The sequence below is a fragment of the Ciconia boyciana genome, chromosome 24 (assembly GCF_034638445.1).
Source record: "Ciconia boyciana chromosome 24, ASM3463844v1, whole genome shotgun sequence".
In the NCBI taxonomy this organism is placed as follows: Eukaryota; Metazoa; Chordata; class Aves; order Ciconiiformes; family Ciconiidae; genus Ciconia; species Ciconia boyciana.
The window spans coordinates 5834974-5860310 of NC_132957.1; the positions used below are offsets into that span (position 1 = coordinate 5834974).

A 25337-nucleotide genomic window follows, 5' to 3' on the forward strand; every position below is an offset into this window, starting at 1 on the left:
CGGGGATGTTTATTGGGGGACGGGCGAGACCATGGGGGCGGGGGGATAGGGACAGACCATGGGGCGGAGTGGGGGAGGTCAGGCCGCGGGGCGCCGCGGGCCGAGCCCCCCGCCGCGGCGGCGACTTCCTTTCTGACCGACGCCTGGGCCGCGGCCTCTCCCGGGCTGGGACGCAGACAGCCGGGGAACCGCCCCGGCTGCGGAAGAGGGACCCCCGGTCCCCCGAGCGAGCGAGCGGCGGGAGGCGGCCCGCGGCGAACTACAGCTCCCAGGAGCCCCCGCGGTCCAGGCCCCCGCGGCCGCCCCGGCGCCGCCTGTCGCCGCGCGGGCAGGCATTAGCGCGGGCGGCCCGTGGGGGCCTCGGGCGGCGCGGGCGGCGGGCGCCATGGACGACGAGGAGGAGACGTACCGGCTGTGGAAGATCCGCAAGACCATCATGCAGGTGCGGGCGGCGGCGGGGGCTGGCGGGGCCGAGCCCGGCGGGGCAGAGCCCGGCGGGGCAGCGGGGGCTGCGCGGCGGCCTGGCGGTGGCCCGGCCCGGCCCGGCCCGGCCCGTCCGCGGGGCCCGCGGCGGAGCGGTGACGGCGGGGCCGCCTGACCCGAGGGCGCTCCCGGCAGCTCTGCCACGACCGGGGCTACCTGGTGACCCAGGACGAGCTGGACCAGACGCTGGAGGAGTTCAAGGCGCAGTTCGGGGACAAGCCCAGCGAGGGCCGGCCCCGGCGCACGGACCTGACGGTGCTGGTGGCTCACAACGACGATCCCACCGACCAGATGTTCGTCTTCTTCCCGGGTGAGCGGCGGCGGTTCCCGGGGCCGCGCCGCCTCTGCCCGGCGCGGTCCGAAGCGGGGCGGGAGCGAGGGCTTCGCTCTCGGAGGGGCTCCCGGAGAGCGGGAGGGGGCTCTGCCTGACCCGGGGGCTGCTCCTTCCCCAGAGGAGCCCAAGGTTGGGATAAAGACGATCAAGATGTACTGCCAGAGGATGCAGGAGGAGAACATCACCCGGGCGCTGATCGTGGTGCAGCAAGGCATGACCCCCTCGGCAAAGCAGGTACCAAGCGCCCTAAGGGACGGCTGCCTCCGAGTCGGGGTTGTTGTGGGCCGTGGATGGTCTGCTTTGCAGTGCTGCTTTAGGTTCGTAAAGCCTGGAATTTCCTTCCGGACAAAATCTCCCGCTAAAGCCTGTGGCACCTTAATGCAGGCTCCTTCTTAACACGCAAACGTATCTGACCAGAGCAGCCGGTCTGGTTCCAGAAGAACAGCTGACGGCCCGTCAGCAGTCGGGAGGTTGATGGGAGAAAAGAGGATGTTTGCCAGCGGTCAAGAGATCTGCGCGCTCTTTGCCTGCGTAGCTGTATCTGTGCGAGCACGAGTGTAGCGATTCCACGTTTGCAGTGACTGGTGTTTGCTGAGGCGCAGGTCTGAGCGCAGGCAGGGCTGCCCCGAGCAGCGCTGCAGCCTGACAGACCTTTCCCTTTTCAGTCCCTGGTAGATATGGCTCCCAAATACATCCTGGAGCAGTTCCTGCAGCAGGAGCTTCTGATCAACATCACAGAACACGAGGTGAGCAGCGTCGGGCAGGGGAGCGAGGGCGGGATGATCAGTCTTTTGCGCTGAGCCGTGACTCGGGCTGCTCTTAGAGACCTTCCCTCGGTTGGAAGGCCAGGCTGAGCGCCGCAGTCGTAGTTTTCTTCCTTACAAATGTGTTGCTTCTCCCGCTGCTGTGAGGAGCCAGTCGCTGTCTCTGGCTTTCTGATCTTACAGTCTCTCTCCCCTGTTGTTTACAGTTGGTCCCGGAGCACGTTGTCATGACAAAGGAAGAAGTAACGGAGCTACTGGCCAGATAGTATCCTTTGTTTGTTCCTTCCCTTCCTGCCTGGGTGTGATGCGTACTTGCTTTGGGCTGAAAATGAATACGCTCGCGTGCAATGGTTTATTGCTTTGTTCCGTGAGCTCTGCTAACGAACGGGCGCCTGGGCCAGTTGCGTGTTCTGCTGGGGGAGCTTCTCCTTGACTCCCTGCGCAGTAAGCTGAGAGAGAACCAGCTCCCGAGGATACAGGCCGGTGATCCTGTGGCCCGGTACTTCGGAATAAAGCGTGGTCAGGTAAGAGAGAAGTAGACTCGGGCAACAGTTCCCTTGGGCAGGGCAAGGAGCTGAGGTCCCCTACAGTGCTTCAGAACTCTTGGAGACAGGACGGGTATCTCTTCCAAACGTAAAAGCTGTTGTAGGTTAGGCGTGGACGTGCGTAAGCTGAGCAGGCTTCTAGCACGGACACGGCGGTCTCGGCTGCCCGCGGGATCGGCTGGTAACAGCCAGCAGATGTGACGCCAGCCCCACGCTCTGTGATCTCCCCTGGCGCTGGGGGGTGGCACTTCCACGCTACGCTCCCAGCTGAAGCAGGGAGCCCAGCGCCGACCGCCTCTGTGGCTGCCGAGTGCCGCAGCTTTACAGCCACGCTGCCTGGGCCTGCGTGCGCGCCTGCGTCGGGCAGGGAAGCCCTGCAGGGGAAACTCGCCGCCAGCTTCTCCCTCGTGAGTTCCTTCTGTCGGCCTTCTAGGTAGTGAAGATCATAAGACCGAGTGAGACTGCGGGCCGCTACATCACCTACAGGCTGGTGCAGTGATCTGGAGCTATCGGGTAAGGCGGAGTGCGAAACCCTCTGGCTAGCGGAGGGCTTTGGGCAGTGCCTTAGACTTAGGCTGGGCCGTTCCAGGATTGACTTGAAGTGAGCTGCCTCCAGGAAAAGATTATCTCAAAACTTTAAATCATTTGTGGAGGGAACTGCTAGTGAGAGGACAGACCAGAGCGAGGCTTACCTGGTCTCATGCCTCAGTATCCACCGTTCAGGACGTGCCTGTCGGTGTTCAGGGCATTCAGTGGGGCTCGGCCTTGAGAGCGGTCTGCTGAGGGAGGCCTGAGGTGATTCACATCCCGAGTTCTCTTTCTTCCAGGTGTGGAAGAGTTGTGTGACACCTCCCCATCTTCCCATCCACCGGCAACTTACAGACCCGCTGAGATGTCTGCCTTTTTGTAGATGGCTGAGAAAATTCTCTTTCCATGTTGCCTCTAGGCAGTCGTGTTACTTGGCCTAATTCCTTGTTTTCCAGCGTGGACTTGGCTGTAACTCCTTACTCTTCACTAAGGACTCATGCCATGGAAGTAACCTGAAGCAAGTGATTTGTGCAGGGAGGAAGCGAGTGGAAAAAGGCTTTTGCTTTCCTATTTTATTTATAGGATCCTATTTTTAATAAAGCTTTGTACTCTCGCTGTTCCGCACTGGTATTGTATTTCTCAGCCTCTCCCTGTACCAAAGGGCTTCTGGACTTTGCGAATTCCCATGTTTTTCATTCTGTTTAGAATTAACTTGCTGCTGAGGCTCTGATGGACTCTCCGTCAGGGCTGAGCCAAGGGCTGACCCTGCAGAACTCTGATCCAGCTGTCGTGTGCAGTTTTGACGCTGCAATTCAGACTTACCTCATTGCTTACCTTATCTGTTCTACCCTCTGGCCCTTGTTTTCAGACCTTGGTGGTCAGATATTGCAATGCAGAGTTGCTTATCACCCCCCAGTCACTTTCACTTTAATCTGTTCCAGGTCTCTTGAGGGTTTTTAAACTTGTTTACTTGCTAGAAATACTTGGAGTACTTCCTTACAGCGCTTAGCCTCCCGCTGCCATGGGCGTATGCATCTGGAAGACTCTGATCTCCAGGACAGGCACGGGTTGGAACACACTGATTTTATTTATTTTTTTGGAAGCATGTCAATCTGAACGCAGCGAAACGTAACGCAGCTTCATACAGCAGTACAGGCATGTCATAACAAACACGCTTTACTTCTTCCACACTGAACTAATACACAAATAGAAGGGTGCCTGTTACCATGTGAAGCTCAAGCGTAGCTTTTGTCCCTTCCCTCACTCGCATTCACCTGTCATCCGTCCTCGCAAACACACGTGGTACCGCCCGTGGTAGCAGTGCTGGTAGCAAGAGGGCGGTCGGCCTCGTTCCTCTTGCTACCGTGGAAATGACCTGCTGGAAAAATCCAACCATCTTGTTGAAGAGCTGCGGACAGAATGTCTCACAGGTATCTCCAGCTCTTCTTTGGCTCAGTTATAAACCATTTAGCTGTGAATTAACTTTGGTTTTGTGTACCTTTAACCTACTATGCTGAGATGCATTTCCGATTAGTCTCGGAGAGCTCTGGGAACTGGAAAGCCCAGGCCCTCCCCTGTGCTGGAGACTGATCCTCTAAGGGGTCAAACGTCTGGTTGATGGCCCAGTTCTACAATAACGAGGTGCATGTAACCCTCCAAATGCTGCTCGGTGTATCTTCAGCTGGAACACCCCTCCTGCTTCACTCGCTTGGCTTCCTTGGCCGGAGATCTGCCTCTGCCTTCCCCCTCGCTGTCCCCTGGGATGCTCCTCAGACCTGGAGCGGCGAGGTCTGACGCGTGAGCAGACAGAGCGAGAGATGATCTGGGGTCCAGCATCCCGCTGAGGAAGGGTCTGGCTAATTATTAGAAAACAGCTTTGGGTTTGTGCAATTTCTTAGGAACCGTGGGCTGCGAGGTGCCCTTGCACATCTGTCCCCGACCGGGAGCTCGTGGTCTTTGCTTGTCGTGCGTCCTCCCGGGCCGAGGGTCTAGTGGCACGCTCAGCGGTGACGGCAGGAACGCAGCCCAGGTACAAGCAGCGTAAGAGAAGGAAACAGCTTTCAGCTCTTTCAAAGCTTAAAATCTACTTGTTTCTCTATGCTTCAGTGCAGAAAAGTCTCGTAGCTTTAAAAAAAAACAACTTTGGCTGGTCTTGTTTAACCCTTTAAGTTCCTTTGCCAGCAGAGGTAGTGGATTCATGTTGAAGGGTTATCTCTTTACAAAAAAAAAGCCTCTTACACTGGCAGGGGCTGTGACTCGACTCAGGCCGTGGCGGTCCTGAGGAGGAGGCATCTCCCCTTGGTGACCTGCTCTCTGCCCAGCTCCATCTCGGGGCCAGCTGGAAGAGCAAAGGTGTAGTCCTGGACTTGCAGCGTAAGATTTTTGGAGGCCAAATGTCTATCCAAAAAACCGCTGAGAGATCAGGCAATCAATGCTCAGGACCCTGCAGCCAGGAAACCCTGTCCCCTGAGCTTGCTCACAGCCTGCGGGTTGCTCTTTGCGTGGCTCCTGCCAAGTAGAAAAATGCCCATAAATACAAGCAGCAATGCAAATCTTGTCAGCCGAGCCAGGAAGGGCACGTCGCTGGTTGAGCCCTGTGTTGCTGAGAAGTGCTGAGGCAGTAAATTCATCGCTGGACTTTGGGTGCCTGGTACAGCCAGCTATAAATGATAAATGTACCTTGCAGGGCCTGGCAAACGGTGCAGCCACGGCCCTAAAGGCGAGGCTGGCTCTGTGCAAGATGGTGCGGGTAGCTTTTACCCAGCTACGGCGAACCAGCACTCCTCTGGCCGCCTCGTCCCTTCCCGGCGAGCTGTTCCCCAGGCCGGCAGAGCCAGCCCGCGCGTGCGGTGCTTGGCCTTGTCCGTCTGTCCGTGCGGTGCCCGTGCCTTGCTGCAGTGCCCGTCTCCCGCCCACTGTTGGGGAACTCTCCCTGTGTCACCTCCTGGCAGCCTTGTCTGCTCTTCCAGCCACAGCCAGCGAGAATGGTCAGATCCTTTGACTCTTCCTATCTCGATTGCTGCAGTAGAGGCGTAGGATTAGGGAGCGCGGCAAAAATTAAGCCTGTGACCTGGCATGGGCACAGCAAAGCCCTGGGTTCCTTCCCAGTCCGGAACAACAAGCGAAGGGTCTGCCCTGCTTCAGCTCCTTCCCAAGAAACGCTTCGTGGGCTGCTGGGTTGAGCAGGGGCTCCCAGCACTCGAGGCAGACTGACCCGATTTTCCCCGTCGGGAGCCAAGGGGCTCAGGGGTTTTGTGTGAAAGCTCCAGCCACGAAACAGCGAGGACTGGCCTGCAGCTGACACACCAAACCCCCCTGAGCTGCCCGTGGCTCCGTGCTGTCCCTCCCCACCCCTCAATGTCACAGCTTTGCGAGTCGCTGCACCCGGGTAGTTTCTGGATTTTGCCCCTTTGCCCCGTCCCAGCGTCCGCGGTATTTTTGTTCGGTGGCTTAGATAAACCGGGGCTGCTGCTCGCGGCTGTCTTGGCACCTGGCTGCCAGATGCCGGGCAGCGGCAGGCACGGATGTGTTGTTGGACTGGTTTGTGTTGTAGTCCGTGTGGGCAGCGGAAAGGCAGCTCTCGGGGTATTCTTCTGCATCGCTTTGCTCTTCTCCCGGGGGGCTGCAGCAGCGGGGAGCAGTGCCCTCCACGTCCGACTGGCCCATGCTGCAGCTCCGGCTCCACTGCCCCTCGCTCCCGTCGTCGCAGAACTGAGCTTCGTCTGTGCTGGTCTCGCTCTCCTGTTTCGTTAGCTGGGTTCGTGGGCTCCCATCCGCAGCGGCCAGCAACTCCCCGCTGTCCTCCAGCTCGGAGTCGGAGTCAACGGAGCGGTCGCCGGACTCTGCGGGACAGAGGGAACCCTGTGCTGTGCTCTTGCCCAGCACCACGGCATCAGCAGGAGCTTTGTTCAGGGAACTTGTGGTCTTCAGGACAGGGGAAGGGCTTTGTGTCATCGCCACTAGTGCCATACCTCGTACCTCCCGAGAGACCTGTGCCCGCTGGGGAGGAGCCACCGGGTGCCTTTCACTTACCTGCGAATGAATCGGCGCTGTAATCCAAATTCCCCTTCTCTGAAGAAAGCTCTAGGTAGGGGCCGCTTCCAGGAGGAGCTGCGGGCTGGGAGCCTGCGTTGGCCTGCGAGGAAGAGGTACAGCGGTGAGGGCATGGAGGAGAAGAAAACTCTCATTCGCTGCGAAACGGTTCCAGAAATCTCATTGTTCACTGGAGAAATACCAACTTGTCCCGGTGTAAAAGTGCGTAGGCTCCATCCTCCCGCCCCCTGCCTGTCTCACCTGCTGAGACTGTTCTTTTGGGGCAGAAAATCACTCGCAAGCGGAGTGAGGACATGACGAAGCAAGGCGGGTTTCCTAAGAGAAAGGCAACAGCACGGGCCAGACCCGTACCATCGTGTGGCACAGCAGGGACGGGGAACGTCGCTGGTGCGATCCGCGGGGCAGAGCACGAGGCCGGGGCAGCGTGCAGGAGAGGGGTGGGGGTGTGAGGGCTGCAGGAGGGTCTGCCCCAGCTGATGGGCTCCGGGTTGCGAGCGCAGCCAGGCTGTCCCGGTGGGCTCCGCGTGCCCTACGGGTGCTCCCTTCTCCAGGGACTCCTACCAGGTCAGAGCAGCTGGCTGCCTCCTCCGTGCTGTCTGCGGTGTATCTGCTGGAGTCGGCCAGCACCGCGGCCTCCTTGTTCTCAAAGATGGTCGAATAGAAGATGATGAGTGCCTCGATGATGCGAGCTTGGTGGGGATAATCAACCAGCGAGGACAAGGAAATAGTGGCATCCGTGGGCCTTGGGCGCATCAGTGTTGGCCCAAAGACGATGCCCAGGTTGCTTGAGGTCATCTTGTTGTCCTGTTCCACTTCCACGATCCTGGGGAGGAGGAGGAGGAGGAGGAAGAACAACTCGTGAGAGCAAGCAGGGAGAGGGGACGGGTGGACAGGCAAGGCTTGCCCAGCCTGCCGCATCCAGGCTGGAGGAGGTGCTGGGCTGGCAGCGCTGGGGTCCCCTCTCGTGGCACACACGAGCTTCGAGAGCGGCAGAGAAGTAGCTGCAGCCACAGATCTACCTCCCTGCTCCTGGGAAGGGCTGGGCTGTCCCCGCTGCCAGCGTGGGTCCAGTGGGGAGGCCGCACTGACCTTCCCACTCCAGGGAAGAAAGGGAAGGTGCCCCAGCACCCGCAGGGGCTCCGGACCTGCCCTTCTCACCTTCTCAGGTGCTGCAGGAGGTACTGCAGCGTGGCCATGTTCTCCCAGGGAAGCTCCTTCAGCAGCTCCTTCAGCTTCAGCACCAGGTTCACCACCACCTTGTCCGTGTCGGCCCCTTTGTCCACCAGCTCAGGGCCCCCTTTCCCGCTCTTGCTCTTGGCCTCGCCGCCCTGTAAGCTCTCCTTGGCCAGGCCCATCAGCTCGTTGTACATGCGGAAGGGCATAATGGGCTCCGGCAGCTGCAGGCAAGAACAGGGGAGGTGGGTGCTGGGGAGCCGTGCCTCCCGGTCCCCGAGACCTAGCCCTGCCCGGTGCTGTTGAGCGGAGGAAACCTGGGGCCCTTCTACAGCAAGGAAACCTCCCCGGTGCGCGCAAAGCGTGCTATCCAGAAGGTAGTGTTTATTTATCCATCTCCTGAAGCGTGTAAATCCAGCCGCGTTTGTCCTAGCCAATTAGGACCTGTGAAGTTCAAGCAAAAAGCAGCGTTTGATCAACGCGTGGGTGCTCTCTGCTGGATGGGTCCCTCCAGGTCAAGGTTAAGGGATTCTCTTTTTTCCCCAGCGAAGCCCTGGCCTGGGGTGGGCACAGCAGCAGGTTCCCCAGCAGACGGGAGGTGTTAGAAAGAGGACAGGAATGAGTTGGTCTGGGGGTGGAGAAGGCAGGATGTAATCGGCATAGCCTGCAGCAAAGGTGGGGCTGTGGTTAGCTGGGAACTCTTGCTTTGAAGTTTGTATAAAGCAGCCAGAGCAGCATGTTAACTAATTGGTGGTTTTGCATGGCTGGCGAAGTTTTCAGGGTGGCTTAAACAGACGGTTTTGGGGACAGGCTGCCTCTCACAGCAGAGCAGGTTCCCTCCAGTCCGGCACTTTACAGAGGGACTTTAAACCCATTTCTCTGCAGCGAGACCTTGGACTGTGACCTCTCTTTCCGCTCTGCTTTTCTCTGGAGAAACCTCGGAGGCAATTCAGAGCCCTCCTCTCCTCTCTGTGCAGGGAACGCGGGGACAAGGCTCCCTCCTTGAGCTGAGCCCCGCTCGCGAGTTAACGCACGGGGCCCTTCTGCGGAGTTACACCAGCCCTCCGAGAAAGGCAGCACTAAAGAGTTAAGCGGCGAGGCTGCAGTGCGAAGGAGAAGCTGCTTCCTCTCCTTCTGCCTTGTGGTGGCTGGTTGGAGGATGTGGGTGATGCCTTCGCACTGCCAGCTTTCGCTTGCGTATTGGCGTTCGCTGGGGGTGGAGAACTGCTGCGAGCAGGGCACAGCGCCCGGCTGAGCCCACCGCAGGGCGACCCGAGGGGCTCGGAGACGTGAGCTCAGCCCCGGCTCTGCCGTGCAGAGCGACCTTTGCTGGATCACTTCCCTTTTCATCTGCCCGGTTCCCCAGTTGCCAAGGGGAGGGAGGATTTGCTGCTTCTGCACGTTGTTTTTCTGGGGATGCGAAAGCCGCTGCTGCAGCGGCGGAGGAGCCACGCGAAGCGATGGCGGGTGAGTTGTGCGAGGGCTCACCGAGAGCAGGAAACCCGCGGTCAGGTCGGAGGAGGCGCAGCGTGAGCGCTCTTCCCCACTCGTGCACGTGGTCCCATCTCCACTGCTGATCCACTCCCACCACCCCCGCTGCCGTACAGTTATTGAGCCCAGTTTGTGCAGAATTACTCCTGCCAGAGATGACTCGGTGAAGCCAGGTTTGGTTTTGGGAACGTGGTTCCTCTGGCCCCCTCTCCCCTCCTCCCCCCCAGCAGAAGGTATCACCAGCACCTTACCTGTCTCAGGTAGAGCTTCAAGACGTTGCTGATGTCATGAGGGGAGGCCTGGGACAGCTCCACCAGCTCCTTCCCATTCTCAAATGCCTGGCAAAGCTTCTCCACGCGGGTCTTGACGCCATTAACTCGGTAGATGCCCTGTAAAAGAGAGAAAAGTGGAGTTGAAGTGAGGAGAGATGCTTCTCTTCCTGTCTGCATGAGACAGGGAGCTTCTAGCTCCCACCCTCTCCTTTTGGGGCTGGAAATCCCTCTCAGAAGTCGTTCTGGGACATCCCCTTCCAGCTCAGATGTTACTGTCATTTCTGTTTCATAGGAAAGAGGGAGGCAAGAGAAGTGAGTTTCCAAGGTCAGAATTTGGGGTATCAGGGCCAAGTTTATCACCTGGGACTTTCTGGCTTCCTGCCTCTGCTAATCTGAAAAACGAGTTGTTGGTTTTCATACCAAGGCAGATCATTTCAAGAGAAGGCGGCTCAGCCAGCTTAGCTGAAGAAGAGGGAAGAGAGAGTGCGTCACCTTGGTTTTCAGTGCCCGCTTCTCAATCTCAGAAATGCACTTCTTGATGATGAAGGGGATGCCATCTGAGCTACTCTGAGAAGCCTTTGTGAAGTCTTGCCCGAAAAGCTGCAGCTTCCCTTGGAGTTTCTTGTGCCCGCACTGGATGGCCAAGGTTTCCAGACACTTCTTGTGGCAGGCCAGGTAGCACTGGAAAACACAGGGAAATGCGTGGAGGTGGGAGACAGCACCGGGGGTTAGGCAGAAGGGCAGCCACTGAGAGACCAGGCATCGCCCAGAGAACGAGGAGCTCGTTGAGCAGGACGGCAGACAGGAAAAATGCCGTTCTCGGAGACACCGCAGGACCAATGTGAAGCACGTGGACCCCTCCCCAAAGCGGCACGAGGCCGATGTTTTGAGCGGTGTGTTCCCGACAGCTGCTGTTGGTCAAGTCAGTGGGGATCACGTCCCCTGAACAGAGCAGCCATCCTCGCCCTGCATGGGGTCAGCCCTCCTCAGCCCTGGGAGCGACTGGCCTGTCTCAGAGGGACAGACCCCAAGCCACGACGGAGCATGAACCAGTCCTAGAACCGGACAAAAAAGCAGCAGCAGCCGGGAACGTCTTCCTAAACCCAGGTTAGAGCTGTGCTAAGGTAGACCTGCCCCAAAGTTCATGCTGGCACCTCTGCGTCCACAGGGAACTTAGACCTCCTGGCTGTGGCTACCCCCGTGGTTTGGACCACACGCGTGTCAGGGCTCCTGGCTGGTTTCTACAGCAAACCTGTGACACCCAAGTGAGACGCTGCACCGCAGTACGCTGCTGCAGAGCGTGTGGCTCTCATCTGGGGACAGAGTGAACCGCAGCACTGTACACAGGGAGCGGTGAGGTCACCCCGTTCATGGGACATATCCTCCATCTCTTCCACCCACTGAGCTCTCTTCCCACTTCTCCCAGCTTTACCTCCTCGCATTCTGCTCCCTGGAAGTAAACGTAGCTGTTGCACTCCCGACACTTGGAAGGGGCACGGAGCTTCCTCAGCCGATGAGTCTGGGCAGCCTTGGATAAGCCAACGTTTCGGAAGGGCCCTGTCGGAGCCGCCATCTCTGGCGTGATCCCATTGATGCCTACGAGCAGAACAAAAAGCAACGCAGCTGCATCCTGGCTCCTGAGGAGGTAAGGTGAAGCAAAGCTCGAGCAGAGGGGTCACTGTCACAGAGCAGACGACCAGCCAGATGCACTCGTTCTTTAGCAACATTGCAAATAACCCGTGCTCTGAGGTGGGCAGCCCTGGCTCATCTGTTCCCACTGCTTTGAGCAGAGCTCAGCCCTTGCTAAGGGAAATGCTGTTGGGCTCCTCGTGGGGTCACCGTCAGGAATCCTCCCAGCAGTTGCTCAGTTTACCTTCACAACTACTGAGTTTGGGAAAAGTCAACCTGCAGCTAGCTTTGCCGTGGCGTGCGGGTGCGCAGCAGGAGCACCGCGTCACCTCCCGCGCTGTCACCTACTCTGCTCAAAGGGGCTGGCGTTCTCATCCTTCTCTTCCAGCTCTTCGCTGGAGGACATGGTGCCGTTGGAAGACAACCGCTGGAGTTTATGGCTGAATTCACCTGTCGAAAGAAAACCCACAAGCCAGTGAGATTACTGGCAAAGTTGTCTCTCTTCTGAGTGCGCTCTGATGCTCGTGGCTGATTCCCACAGCAAGCAGTCGTGTGCCTTGTGCCGCTGGGGCAGCTCTCTGGAGAAGATGAGAAGCTGGGAGCTGGCAGGGGCTGTGCGTGCCCGTACATCCCATCCCATCCCATCCCATCCCATCCCATCCCATCCCATCCCATCCCATCCATCCCATCCCATCCCATCCATCCCATCCTCATCCCATCCTCATCCCATCCCATCCCATCCCATCCCATCCCATCCATCCCATCCTCATCCCATCCCATCCCATCCCATCCCATCCCATCCCATCCCATCCCATCCATCCCATCCTCATCCCATCCATCCCGTCCCATCCCGTCCCATCCCATCCCATCCTATCTCATCCCATCCCATCCCATCCCATCCCATCCCATCCCATCCCATCCCATCCCATCCATCCCATCCTCATCCCATCCCATCCCATCCCATCCCATCCCATCCCATCCCATCCATCCCATCCTCATCCCATCCATCCCGTCCCATCCCGTCCCATCCCATCCCATCCTATCTCATCCCATCCCATCCCATCCCATCCCATCCCATCCCATCCCATCCCACCCCATCCCCATCCCATCCCATCCCATCCCATCCTGTTGGAGACTGGGATCAGAGCACTTATTTACAACACAGTGTTATTACAAGGCAGATAAAAGAGAGGAGCGGCAGGTCTCGCCTAGCTCCGATGCTCTGGTTTTAGGCTGACCGTATTAGAAGGGGAAGGACTGCCTGCCTGGGCTGTTTTCGGTATCTACCTGCGCTTGAATCCAGGCTGCTGTCACCTTCAGTGGTGGAGGTTGGCCAGGATTTGTGGACCTGGTGTCCCCTCCCACCTGCAGAGGGAAACACACAGTCCATTTGAGATTGCTTCCTGCGTTGAGGACAGAAACACGGGAGAAGAGCCTAGACTCTTGGAGACACTTAAATTACTGAAGGAAGCTGCTTGGTTTCCTGTTGAGAGGCTGCTGAAGGGGCTGTGATGCCTTCAGTAACGCATCCAGCAAGGGAAAGAAGAGATGGGAAGATGGAGCATGGTCTGTTAGGTAGCACTAGCAAAAGCAAAAAGCCCCCATGGAGCTGATTTTGTGTCCTTCAGGAAATTCAGCTTGCGAGGCTTCCAGCCTGTCCTACTGCTGCGAAGAGAAGCCCCACCTCGGTACCCATGGAGGTCCTGCTTTGCCCCTGACCAGGGGGAGGACGCAGCCTGCTGCGAGCGGTGCCGTGGGGACGGCGACGCAGAGGCTCCTCTGCTCCGGGCTCACCTCTCCGCTCAGCCGCCGCAGCCCTGCTTTGCTGCTCCTTGGCTCCTGCCCCTCCTTCCGAGACGGTCCCGTCCTTGGGCAGCCCGGCCCCGTCAGAGCCAGCATTCGTTGAGAAGTCATTGGCATTGAAGCTGCCTTTCCGCGTCCGAGTAAAGGGGGACCTGGTGGGCAGAAAGAAGGAGAAAAGGGAACATCCAAGTGGATGAGAAGGAAGGACACTTGAAAACCTTATTCATGGCTGCTATCCACCTGTCCTGGGATTTACAGTCCCCTGTCTCAGGTACTAGACAGCCCGTCTCATCCATCGGAGGATGTGAGGGGAATTCCCCGCTGCTCCAGCCCCGGATTTCCCAGCAGGAGCTGCCTTCGGGCACACCGAAAGCGTGCTGGTTTCTGCAGGGGAGCACAGTGCCAGCCCAGGGAAGGGTGCCAGCGACAGAGAAGAGGCGTGTAAAACAGCAGTGGTTTTCCCCTCTCCTTTCCTACCAGGCGTTGTGCGAGACGTAGGGCTCAAAGTCGTACTGGATGTCAGGTTCGTCTCCTCGCTGCAGCTGCTTGACGTGAGAGGCGTATTGCTGCCCGGGGTCGTAGAGCTTGCTGCTCTCACACAGTGTCTGGAAGTTGACGGGCAGTGGAGCCGTCTGCATGTGCATGATCTGGTAGAAGGAGATTGTGGCCTAAAAATAACGTAGAGAAAATCAGACATGAGCTTTGTGAGGCGACATACATGGAAGAGAGAGACAAGGAGCTCCAGGTTAGATGGGAAATCAGGAGCACAGAGCGCTGCTTGGTCTGCAGCCTTGAGCCTTGGCTTTTCAGAGCCCAAGGGAGTGAAGAGAGCTCTACATCCACCTGGACCACATCTGAAATAGGAGCAGCTAAGCCAGGTCTGCTGGGGAGGCAGCTCTGAACCTCTCCTGAGCAGGGTACGGCCACCCCCTGCCCTGGGGACCATCCCAAGCGAGCAAGCCCCACTCACCGTCTTGATGACCTGGTCACTCTGTTTGATCACTTCGTGGATCTGCCGCAAGGAGTTCACCTTGGTATCCTCCAGCTCCTGCTTCTGGGTATTTGCATCGGCAACACAGGTCCGATACGTGGCCATCGCCTCTTCTGCCTGAGAGGTGGGAGAGCAAGAGATGGGAACAGTGCATAGGTAAGGAGAACAAGGAGAACAGCTCTCCGCACTTGGACCCCGTTCCTCCAGGCGTTCCTGCGCCGTGTCCGAGGATCCGCGGGGAGCTCAGTTCAGTCCACTCAGCTCAGGGCTGCCCCTGTACTAGGACAGCAAGGAGTGAGAAGGTTCTTGCCAGGCAGACACTCAGCCGGAGTCCAGAGCTCTCATGTCCCTACCTTGTTCTTGGCTTCCTCTTCCAGCCGCCTCTTCTTGTCCAGGGTTTTGGTGGTGATGCTGCTGGTGGTGTTCTGCTGCTCCTCTTCCGCTTTCACTGCCATGTACTTGGCCTTGTCGTGCTCCTCGCTGCGCTGCATGTATATCTGCTTGGCCTTGCGCAGGTTGACCTCTGCCTCTTGCTGCCAGTGAAAACAGTGACCCCGGGTGAGGACTGAACTCTGCAAGGGGGTCGTTATCCCCTGCGAGCTCCCCAGGGCTCCTTCCCTGGCCCCTGCGCCCCGTGTTTCTCCGGCGTCCCCCAGCACAGCAGAGGCTGCTGGAGAGGGGCAAGGAGTCCAGCATCCTCGGAGGGGTGCATGTCCCGGGGGTACTCCGGACTGGCCTCGGGGAGCGCAAACCCAGCCCGTGCCGTGTGGCTGTTACTCACCAGTTTCCTCTGCGCCCGGTGCCACTGCTCCTTGATCTCCTTCCTCCGTTTTTCATGTTCAAGGCGTCTCACTGTTAGCGGCTGAATCGGGAGGGAGAAACAACCCCCACGGTGGCCTGAGCTAAATGCTTGCCGCTCTTCCCTTTGCAAAAGGCTTTGCAAGGAGAAGTTCCCTGTGGCGGTTGTTATCATTCCCCAGCGCGTCTGGGCTCGGTTACAGGGAGGGTTTGTGTCATGGACAAAAATCTGCAGCCTGGGAAGTGCCAGATGCAGTTTCCCTCCAGACTGAGCTGAGCAAGAGCCACCCTCTGCAACGACCGGACATCAGCTCTGGAGAGCGGCTGTCCCTGGGAGATGGGTGGTCTGTGCTGGAGGGGGAACATGGGAACGCAGAGAGGCCTCGGGTGAGGTGGAGCTCGATAAGGAGGTGCCGTTTGATTTGCCAGGCTTGGGGGCTTTCTCCTAGATGCTGTATCTAACCCCTCGAAGGACCCGGCATCTGGCTGAGAGCTTGGGCTCATCGATCCGCTGAGGCCAGAGCAAAGCCAGGGAATGCCGAGCCCGAGCGGTGGCTGAGCCGAGCAGCAACTGGATTCCAGTTTCTGAAAGAGCTGCCTGTGGCAGAAGGACTAAGGAGACCACCAGCCTCCCTCGCTGCCCAGCCGCCGGGGAAGACCCTTCCGAGATGGCCTTTCATCCTCTCACCTGGAGGAAGGTTTGGTGCTGCAGGGTGTTGGCAGCCTGCAGAACCGACGTCCCGTGCTCCATATCCTGCTCCAGGGCCAGCAGGTAGATGGACAGGAAAGGCATGTTGGTCTGAGAAACGAGAAAACGCGTGACGCTGAGCCCCAGCACTGCAGCGTGAACCAAAGGAGACGCACCCTCTGGTGCCGCGCTCGGGGAAGAAGAGCGAGAGGCTCGGCTTGGCTGCCCGCTACTGCTAAAAGCCCTGTCCTGGACCGAGGCAGTGTGGTCGCAGGCTGCCAAGGGACTGCTTGGAGGGAGGTCGGAGGGGGCTAGAAGGGCCCCGTGGCGTCGCCTGCCCGGCGCCTGGGCCTCAGAGCAGGGGCTGGGGCACATCTGGCGCGTGAGCCTCCCCGGGCTCTCCCTGCTGGCACAGCCGGCAGGGCCAGGGCAGTACCGGCTACCGATGGAGGAGCTTTTGCAGGGTCTCAGCGTTATCCTTTGCTTTGGCTTGGATGCGTGAATTTTGCCACACAAAGAGCTTTGGAGAACTGCACGCTTGTTCTCCTGGGCAAAAAGCTGGGTCACACAAAACAAGCTCTCCAGGGCTGCTTGCTCCTGATACAGCCCGACAGCCTGGACACCGGGTGGCTCTGGGGACATGTGGGCTTACCTCCTGACTGATGGTCTGCTTGCAGCTGTTTGCCATCTTCTGAAGCCCTTTGGCGAACTCCATCTCTGGAAGAAAGAGGTTGGAAGTGAAAAGACGTACGAGAGACCAGGATTTCCCTGGGGATTGGGTTCCTTTTGAAAAATAAATCAGGAACTTCAGGAATGAAGTTCACCACTGCCCTTGCAATGCCTGACTCCCTCAGCCTCATGCCTCGTAGAGGACCTCGACCTGTTCTGATGCTGCTCCAAGGAGTTCAGCCCCGCTCCGGAGAGGACCCACCCGCCGTCCTCCCCGGCTCACCCAGCGTGGTCCTTTTCTCCAGGTAGCCAATGAGGTCCTTCATGTACTTGGAGATGTTTTTGGCGTACTGGAGGGCAGCGTCCACCCCCCCCTCGCAGCGCTGCAGCGTCACGTCCACTTCCTCGGCAGGAGGACGGCCTGCGGTGGGACAAGGTGGGGGGAGAAAGAGGAGAGAGACACTGAATGTGCTGCTGCCGCTGTGTTCGCTGACCCGCTCCCTCCAAACGCCTCCGAGTTCCCAGGAGCACTGGAACAGCCGGGAAAACCCCAGGACCGCCTGGCTCCCCCCCGCCAGCTCCGTGAGCTTTCAGTGCAAACCTCCCCATATCTGTGCTGGCATCGTGCTGTGCTGGTGTCCTGCCGGCTCCCGGTGCCAGCAGCAGCTCTGCTGCCTTTTCTCAGCCGAGGAGCCCTGTGCGGCTCAGAACAGCGGCAGCGATGGGGAAGACGCCGGTTCCTGCCGGCCGGTCTGCTCAGCCACGTACCCCACCACCCCAAACCCTGCACCCGGTGTCTGCCTGCTTACCTGCGTCATAGCTTTCCATGCCCGAAGGCATGCCGTCTCCTCCAGGCCCGGGGATCCCCCCATAGAGGCTCTCCATAGTCTTTGGGAATTGGGAAAGAAAAGGGACTGATCAGAGAAGAGGAAGGGGAGTAGTTGGAGGGGCTGGCGGGTAGAGGGGAGGCAGAAACCCGGAGCTGCTGGAGCCTTTCTGCTGTTGCTGGAAGTCTCCCATGCCCAGCCCGTGGCCCTACAGGAAGGCCATGAGCTAACGGGAACATCGCTGGAGAAATACCTTGCTCTGCGCACACACTAGACCAGGGCAGAGCTAAGGAGAGCAACCAGAGCCCTGTTTTCTGCCTCTGTTGACAGAGCTGCTCCATCCCTTCCCGAGCCACCTTGCCCTTTGGATCGAGCTGCCAAGTGGCTTTTCCCTTCCTTGGGATGGCGGCGAGGACAGGAGCAAGCAGGCAAAGACTACGCGCAGCTCCGATGGGCTTGGAGGTGAGCTGGGAATCCCACGTCTGGGGCCGGGGGCTTCAGCCCCTTCCCGAGCCGCGTCTGAGCGCCCCGGCACATCCCGAGACCCACGCGATGGGAGCGGGCATCACCCACCTGGTTCTGGTCGCTGGGTGGGATGGAGAGGATGGTGCTGCTGTCCACCTCCCCCATGAGGAACTCGGACACGCTGTGACGAGAGGAATACGACTGGGCTCAGCAAAAGGAGGACGGGCAGTGACAAGCAGGGCTGTCACCCAGCAGCACGCGACCCACATCCGAGGGACTGGGCGAGGGCCAGGGCAGTCGGGGCTGCGGTACTGGTTTCAGTGGGGATCAGCTCAGCTCCACGTGACGTGGTCTTGGTAATTCAGGTGGAGGAGCAGAGCTTGGCCCAGCACTGAAGAGGGGCCGGGAGATGGAGCCTACGGGCTCGAGCAGGCTTTGGGGTCCCTCCTCGGTGCTGGAGGCATTGCTGGTGCGAGCGGCAGGAGGAGTGAATCTGCCCTCCCCGCGGGGTCTCTGCGGTCCCCAAACCACCCCCAAACCAGCCGCCGCTGTGGGGCTGTGCGTGGGCGAGGGGACGGGGAGGAGGGTGGAGACATGTCCTGGCTGGCAGGGGCCACGGGGCCCATCGGGGGACCTTCTCCGGGGGTCGGCTGGCCAAAAGTCCCTTACGTGCTGCTGAAGGACACTGCGATGGTCTCCACGGCCTTCTCGAACTCCCGCTTGTCCGTCTCATTGTTGGATTCGTAATGGAAACCTGGAAACGAGGAGACGCGGAAGCCCTGTCACCACAAGCGCCTGTCCCTGCCTCAGCCAGGAGAAGGACCTGCGGGCTCCTGCTGGCTCAGGAGCTGGCCCAGGCTCGAGGGAGCAGCGGGGAGGAGAGGACTGTCCCTGCGGATGACAGACGTTCTCTAGGGCAGCACAGTGTCTCTGCTCCCCCGTTTCTCCCGGGACTGACTTCCCGGCCAGCATCGCTCGGCTCACGTTTCTCTTCGCTCCCGTTTCCCAGGGCTGCTGGAAAAGTGCTGCTGACCGTGGAGCTGCTCCACTGCCTCCACTGGCCTACGGCACCTCCAGAGCCCCCTGCTCCGAGGCGGGACGGCTTCCTCCCAGAGGGCTCTCGCCCACGGCCGAAAGAGGAACTGCCGGCGGCAGTGGGAACCGGTGCAGACGGTGCTTGGCAGACGCCCAGGCCAAGGGACGCTCGTGGCGCCTTCGCCAGCGGCCAGGGCTTCTGGGCAGACCCTGGTGCCTTTCGGGTCAGCTCCTCTGGGGTGCCGGGGCTGGTGACCTGAGCCCCCCTGCTGCGGTGAGGGGCTGGGATCTGCTCCCACCCCTCTGTCCGGGGACGTGGGCAGCCTGAACTCGCTCCGTCCCGGCCCCGCGTGGGGCCAGCCCCACAGCAGACCTCCTGCCACCCGCCACGAGGCTTCCTGTCCCCTCGCGGTTGCTGCTCGGTGTCCAGGAAGCAGCACGGTGACGCAAAATGTTGTGCTCTGCCTGCGGTTAGTGCAGCCGTCCCCCTCCCCGCTGGTGTAACTGTGGGCAGGAGGTGGTGCCCCAGCCAGGATCTGGGCTCCACAGACCCCGCTCTTATAAACACGAGGTGCTGCCAGGAGCAGGATCCGATTATTTAAGTGTTTTTCCTGCGGTTGTGCTTGGAAAACCCCAGGCAGGGATCAGGCCTCTGTCATTTCTGACACTACATTGTCCTTGAAACTAAAACACAGCAAGCAGGCAGCTGATGCCTTCACCCCCTCTGCCTGTCCGTGGGGCAGCTCCGCTCCCGGCAGCCCCGCCACGGGCTCCCCAGGCCCTGCACATCCCAGCACGGGGCAGGACGGGAGCGGGACAGAGCTCCTGGCCCCATCATCTCACCCTTGACTTTGGAGATGAGGGTCCCGGCAGCCGTCAGGGTCTCCAGGGTGTTGAGCAGCGGGTACTTGTTGATGACCTGGCGCAGGATGCGGAGGGTTTCGCCCAGGCACTCGTGGGCCAGCGGCCGCTGGGGCTCCTTGGGGTCTGCAAGAGAGGGGGGCTGAAACACTGCCCCGCGTCCCTGCCCCACGTCCCTGCCCCGCGTCCCTGCCCCACGTCCCTGCCCTCCGGAGCCTCCCATCCACCCCCTGCCAGCCACGTCCTGGGCAGGGTCCCGCCAGGCTCCCAGACCGTGCAGCCCATCCCCTTGGCTTTGGGGGGGCAGGACTGGCACGGCCATGTCCCGCTTGTCCAGCACCTCCCCAGCCCGCCCCTTCCATCCCCGCCGTGGCGAAACCAGCCGGCGTGTCCCCTGCCCGGTGCCGCAGCGGGCCTGGGGCAGCCCGACCTTTTAGGCATTTTTTCCTCAGTAGTAACTTTTTCCCTTGAAAGCGGTTTGGGAATTTCCTCCTCGTTTCCTTCCCTTCCTCCCCACCGGACGGGCACTCCCAGCCGCCGGGAGGGATGCGGCAGGTCCGTCCCGCCGCCATGCCCCATCCAGCCAGGCTCGCCGCGTCCCACGGGGCCCTTTCCCGGGAACCGTCCCCTCCACGGGCTCCAGCTGCCAGCCCGGGGGTCTGGCCCGGCTCCCCGCCAGCACGGTGCCGGGGCTGGGGCTTGGGGCCGGGCACGGGCAGCCTTGTTAGGGGGTGAGGAGCCTGCCGTAGGGAAGCGCTGGGATGGCAGACTGGCACCGGCCGCCTGGCCGGGCACACCCCCCCTCCCCATCGCAGCCCCCAGCTCGGGGTCGGGAAGGGGTTTCCTCCATTTCCTCTCCCATTTCCAGGCCCCTTCCGGAGTGGGAAGTGGGGAGACCAACGGGGCTGGGAATGGGGCTGGATGGGTGCAGAGGAGAGCCGGACTCTCCAAAATCACGGCTGCGTCCCGCAGGTCAGCCCCAACCTCTCCCCATCTCTTTGGCGGCTTGGGGACGGCACCGTCCCGGCTGTCCCAAACCGGGTCCAGCAAAACCGCGGACCCCGAGCAGGGACGGCAGCAGGACGGTCACCATCCGGATCAGGGATGTTTCCTCCCCGCCCTGCAATGCCCAAACCTTCACAGGGACCTGGAGGCATCGCCCTCCCGGCTGCCATCCCACTGCCCCCCGGCAGCGCAGCCCCCAGCCACGTTCCCGCTGGCCCAGCCGTGGATCTGGCCGCTGGGGCCGTCGGCCGCAGTGCCCCGGGCTGGGCGCTGCCGTTTTCCATGGCAAGTGGGGATGCGTCAACATGTTTGCAAAGCCAGCGACGAAAACACGGTGTCATGTGACCCCCCCCTCCGCAGCCCCACCTCGCCGCGGGGACCACAAGACCGCCGTCCTCGGGCAGGGACACCCACGTGTGGCCCCACGGCCCACCCAGCCCCGCGCCCGCGCCAGGGCACCGGCCCCATGCCGCCGGCCGCCCCGGTGAGGTTGGTCCGGCAGGGCAGGGGCCAGGGGGCCGTGCCTGGTGCCCTGCGGGGCTCCGGGGGCCCTGGCAGGCAGCTGGCACTGCCGCGCTGTAAACAGGAAAGCGGGCGGATGAAAATAGCTCGCAGGCAGGAAGCCGCGTTATCCTGGCTCCGAGCTCCCGGCAGCCACCCGCCACCTTCTGCCCGTGGCTGCTGCGGCTCCGCAGGGCCCCCCGGGGGTCCCGTTCCCCTCCCGGGCCAGGCAGAGACCCCCACCCACGGGTCCGGTCCCTTCCCGGGGAGGGGATGCTCCCGTGCCGTCCCCGCGGCAGCGGGTGGTTTGGAGCTGCGTGGGCAGCACCGGGGCTCGCGGGGGCCGGGGGCATCCCGGCACTCACCGTCGCGCAGCACCACGTCCCGCAGGTTCTCCAGGGCTTCGGCGAAGCGGGCCACGTCCGTCAGCAGCTGGGAGATGTCCTCCGTGTCGATGAAGGGGCCCTCCCCGCCGTCCATGGGGCTGTAGGACATGGGGGTCTTGTGGCCCTTGGGCACGGGCCGGGGGCCCGCCGGGGTGAGGGGGAAGCCGGCGGCGCTGGCATGGCGGCTGAGGCTGGTGGGGCGCTTGAGGGTACCCACGGTGCTGGGGCTGGTGCTGAGCTTGGAGCTGGCGGGGGGCAGCTCCCCCGGGCCGGAGCCGGGCGCCTCCAGGCAGTCCTTGCGGGAGAGGTCCTGGGGAGCAGGGACGAGCGTGAGGCCCCGGCAGGCACGGCCGGTGCCACGGGGCACGGCCGGGACCCCGGCTCGGGCAGGGAGAGGGCAGCACCCCGGGACCCCCATGCCACCAGCCTGGAGGGACAGGCTGTCGTCTGAGGGGCGGGTGCCAGACCCTGCAGCCGCGCGGTGCCTCGGTTTCCCCAGGTTGGTACCCTGGCAGAGCCCGGGGGCGATCCTGCCCGGCCGCGGCGTGGGGATGAGGCATAGCCCTGCCCGGCATTTCCAGACCTTTGGGGATCTCGGGGTGGGGGGGACAGTCTCAGGGCCCCGCAGGGCGAAGGCAGCGACTCCGCCAGCGAGAAACCAACAGCGGAGCAGCAGCTGGCAGGGTTTGGGCGCTCGCCCGGCCAGGGCCACCGTCCCCACCGTCCCCACCGTCCCCACCGGGCCGCAGGCAGCCCCCGGCAGCTGGCATTGCCCAAGGCTCCCGGGCTCCCGGCGAATTCACCGCTCCCAGCACGGGGGTTTCACAAGCAATATCAGCTCTGAAACCACAGGCCAGGAGCCGGCCCGGCCCCCCTGTCTGCCCACTTGCCCCGTGGCCCCAGCTGGCCCCCGCCAGCCCCTGAGGGTCCGGGTTTGTCCTGGGGAGCACCCGATGACCATGTGGGTGACACTGCCTTGTCCCCACCAGCACCCACCGCGCTGCAGCTGCCCATCCCCGGGGGGGCTTTGGGGACCCTGGCACGGCCAAACGGCAGCAGGATCCGGCCCCACACGTCCCTTCCTCTTTTTCGCCCTGTCCCATCCCCAGGTCGGGCACAGCCCCTGCCCTGCCAGGGATGGGGCAGGGACGGGGACACCTCCCCGGCCGCTATCTGGAGACTTTGCAGATGTTTTACGGATGGAGGGACCCCCCAATTTCTAGGGGTAAAATTGCCCTGAGGGAGGGGCTGGTACTGGCACCTTCCGGGGCCGTGCACCACGCAGGGGCCACGCGCCCAGCGAGGGTCCTCACGGCACAAGGAGGGGACCTGCGGCCAGCCTCGTCCCTCCAGCAGCTCCTGTCGTGACCCTCAGGCACCCAGGTGTGACATGAGCGTGCTGGGTCTCAGCATCCCCAGCCGGGCGCTGCCGGCTCGGCGGGGCCGGAAGCCGTGTTTGGTACCAATGGGGGAGACACGGGGCGCCTTCCCCTCACGAGCGACCCGGCCGGGAGCACGAGGCTGCCGCGGGCGAGAGTGAACCGGGGCAGCTCAGCCCCACGCTGCCTCCGGGGTTGCCCCAGCCGCGGGGCTGCAAGGGGGCTGCCCAAAGGCCCCCACCCCAAAATGGCTGGGGCCATTTGAAAAACCTGTCCCCGTCCCCTCCCAGGGTGCAGCAGCCCCGGAGACCCCGGTCCCTCCCCACCAGCGCCCGCGGGGTGCACCCGGCCGTACCGTCAGCCACACGGCAGGCGCGTGGGGCAGCGAGTCCAGGGAGGGTTTGGGCGAGTGGGTTTTACCCGTCCTGCGGCGCTCTGCCGAGCAGGGGCTGTAGCTGTTCCTCCCAGCCGTCCGGCCCAGCATCCCTCCGTCTGCCACCCATAGGGGCTCTCCCGGGGGGAGTCGGGGAGGAGGGTGGGGACGGGGACAGGGATGGGGATGGGTGCCCCTTGCTAGAGAGCTGCGGGCGGGCTCTCGGGCCCCATCGGCCCCATCTTGCCAGCCCCGTCTCGCCCCACGCTCTGCGGGCTGGGGCGCGGGCGCAGCGCAGGCGCGGGGCGGGCAGTGCCAGGGTGCGCAGAGGAGCCCCGGCCACCAGCCAGCCCCGCGGAGGCGAGGCGCTTCCTCCCGCACCCCTCCAGCACCGGGGGGTGCCCGCAAGTACATAAATACACGGCAGAGCCAAGGCACCGGGGCTGCCCCCGAGCCCGGGTGTCCCCCCGCTCCCGCCCCTGTCCCCTGGGCAGTTTGGGGGTTTCTCTGCCCTCCCCAAACCCTCGGCCGCAGCCCTCACCGCCGGGCTCCCCTGCCCTTGGCCAGAGCCCCCCATTTCCTCCCCGGCCCCGCTCGCCCTCCTGCCTCCCCAGGCTGCTGCTCCGTCCCCTTCGTCTGGGGCAAAATCTCCCCCCCCAGGCCCAGTGAGCAGGGTCCTTCCTCAGCTCCCTCCTCCTCCTCCTCCTCGCGGACCCCCTGGCCATACCCAGGTCTCCCTTCCCACCCCGCGGCTCTTCCCAGCGGCTCCGTGGCCCCATGGCCCCCGTGGCCCCTGCCCCGCTGGGGGGGACAGGGGACACTCACCGGCAGGGTCTGCGGGACGGGGCTTCCCGCCCGGCTCTTCTTGGAGATGGAGGGGGTTTTCATCAACTCCCGCTTCTTCCGGGAGAACATGGTTCCCGGGGGTGGCCAAGCCCCTGCCCTCGGTGGCCTCTCGCTCGGCGTGGCCGCGGTGCCTGGCTGCCAGCACCGCGCTCCTCACCGTGCCGGCCACATTCGCCGGGGCCAACTGTCAGGAGGGCGCGTGTGACGCCGCCTTATTTCCTCATCGGCTTCGCAGGCGAACCTGAAACAGGAAAAGCCAAATGCACACCCAGGGCGCGAGGCCGGGGGGAAGGGGGACCCCGGCTGCCCCTCAGGGGGCTCGGGCCTGTTCTCCAGCCTGGCAGGAGGCGGCAGAGAAGAGGCCATTGCTCTCGGGGCGGGGGGCTCGGGGTGGCCGTTTGTGGGGAGGGGGGGAGGGGGTGGTGCTGCACCCCACGGCTGCACAGAGGAGTCCGGGGGACAGAGAGCCCCACGCTGTGGGACCGGGGCTGACCCCCATGGGACCCCAGGCCTCTGTGGGGTTCTCCCCTGTTTTTGGGGGTGTCTGTCAGTCCAGGGAAGATGAGCCCCGTCCCGCGGGGCATTGCTGGAGGCCCCGGGTGTGGGGGCGCGTGGGATGCAGGGCTCCGGGCTCCCACCCGTGGGATGCTCCCAGCTCTGCCTCCCCCGTGGGTTCTGCCGGTGCCGGTGCCGGGACGGCCCGGCCCCAGCGGCCCCCCCGGGGTCACTGCCCTGCCGCTGCCCCTGCCCCCGGCCCCCGCCAGCCTGCAGCCTCTGTGCACCCACGGCCCCCCACCCGTGACTCACCCACCCACGGGGTAACGCAGCCCCTCAGCGGTCTGTTCACCGACAGGAGCACCCAGCCAGGCGGCGGATAAACCCCGGGAGAGGGACGCGACGGGACGCGACGGGACGGGACGGGACGGGACGGGACGGGGCGGGCCCCCCCGGGGTGCCGCTCCCGCAGCGTGGGGACCCCCGGGCGGGTCCTGCCCCGGCCGCTGCCCACCGGGCTGCTCGGGGCGGCTGCCGCCCCCGCGGGCGGCCAAGGGGGGGAAGCCCGCTTCGGCCCCGGGATCCCCCCCGCGGGGCCGCGCTGCCGGCCGGGCCGGGGCCGCCTCTCGTGGGCCATCTGCCGGCCGCGGGGCGGGGAGCGGCCGGGCCGGGCCCCGGCCCCGGCCCCGGGCCGGACCCGGCGGCTCCCGGGGGTCGGGGCGCGGGACGAGCTCGTGGGGTGCGCGTGGGGGTGTATGCGGGGGGGGGGGGTAGGTAGAGGTGCGGGGGGGGTGCGCGTACGCGTGCCCCGCCTGTGCGCGTGGCCGTGGGTGCGCGCGCGCGTGTGCGTGAGCGCGCGTGTGCAGGGGAGTGCCCGTGGGTCGGGGGGTGCGTGTGTGCGCGTCCGTCCAGGGATGTGCCCGTGGGTCGGTGGCGGGCACAT

General features: G+C 62.6%; 2 protein-coding genes across 4 annotated transcripts; one reads left to right on the forward strand and one right to left on the reverse strand.

Annotated features, from left to right (window-relative positions):
- Window positions 1-162: 162 nt before the first annotated feature.
- On the forward strand, window positions 163-3274 carry POLR2E (RNA polymerase II, I and III subunit E). The gene is made up of 8 exons (XM_072845584.1): window positions 163-442; window positions 619-793; window positions 936-1051; window positions 1483-1563; window positions 1788-1846; window positions 2027-2105; window positions 2560-2639; window positions 2954-3274. The coding sequence occupies exons 1-7, from the start codon at window positions 386-388 to the stop codon at window positions 2623-2625; spliced, it is 633 nt and encodes a 210-aa protein (XP_072701685.1). The 5' UTR covers window positions 163-385; the 3' UTR covers window positions 2626-2639; window positions 2954-3274.
- Window positions 3275-3284: 10 nt separating this feature from the next.
- ARHGAP45 (Rho GTPase activating protein 45) lies at window positions 3285-24883 on the reverse strand. 3 transcript variants are annotated; one of them, XM_072845583.1, is made up of 24 exons: window positions 24707-24883; window positions 23879-24140; window positions 21281-21611; window positions 19392-19535; window positions 18183-18267; window positions 17622-17694; window positions 17031-17109; window positions 16505-16642; window positions 16205-16269; window positions 15553-15663; window positions 14848-14928; window positions 14420-14599; window positions 14046-14183; window positions 13553-13743; window positions 13067-13227; window positions 12560-12637; window positions 11621-11722; window positions 11076-11239; window positions 10136-10324; window positions 9623-9760; window positions 7866-8104; window positions 7269-7530; window positions 6687-6789; window positions 3285-6496 (listed from the first exon to the last, which is right to left on the reverse strand). In XM_072845583.1, exons 2-24 carry the CDS (start codon window positions 23966-23968, stop codon window positions 6105-6107), a joined length of 3534 nt encoding a protein of 1177 aa, XP_072701684.1. In that variant the 5' UTR covers window positions 23969-24140; window positions 24707-24883; the 3' UTR covers window positions 3285-6104. The 3 variants fall into 3 exon arrangements, with proteins under 3 accessions (XP_072701684.1, XP_072701683.1, XP_072701682.1); XM_072845582.1 differs by lacking the exons at window positions 23879-24140; window positions 24707-24883 and adding an exon at window positions 23036-23258 and having other exon boundaries at window positions 13589-13743; XM_072845581.1 differs by lacking the exons at window positions 23879-24140; window positions 24707-24883 and adding an exon at window positions 23036-23258.
- Between the last annotated feature and the right edge of the window lie 454 nt (window positions 24884-25337).

Bases quoted from the DNA above. Each gene is read 5' to 3' on its own strand.
- ARHGAP45 (XM_072845581.1), bottom strand. From the start codon at position 23,164: ATGCTGGGCCGGACGGCTGGGAGGAACAGCTACAGCCCCTGCTCGGCA. The intron at 19,536-21,280 runs GTGAGTGCCGGG...CCTCTCTTGCAG, and splicing joins GGACGTGGTGCTGCGCGACG to ACCCCAAGGAGCCCCAGCGG. The intron at 18,268-19,391 runs GTGAGATGATGG...CCTCGTTTCCAG, and splicing joins CCTCATCTCCAAAGTCAAGG to GTTTCCATTACGAATCCAAC.
- POLR2E (XM_072845584.1), top strand. From the start codon at position 386: ATGGACGACGAGGAGGAGACGTACCGGCTGTGGAAGATCCGCAAGACC. The intron at 443-618 runs GTGCGGGCGGCG...CGCTCCCGGCAG, and splicing joins TCCGCAAGACCATCATGCAG to CTCTGCCACGACCGGGGCTA. The intron at 1,052-1,482 runs GTACCAAGCGCC...TTCCCTTTTCAG, and splicing joins TGACCCCCTCGGCAAAGCAG to TCCCTGGTAGATATGGCTCC.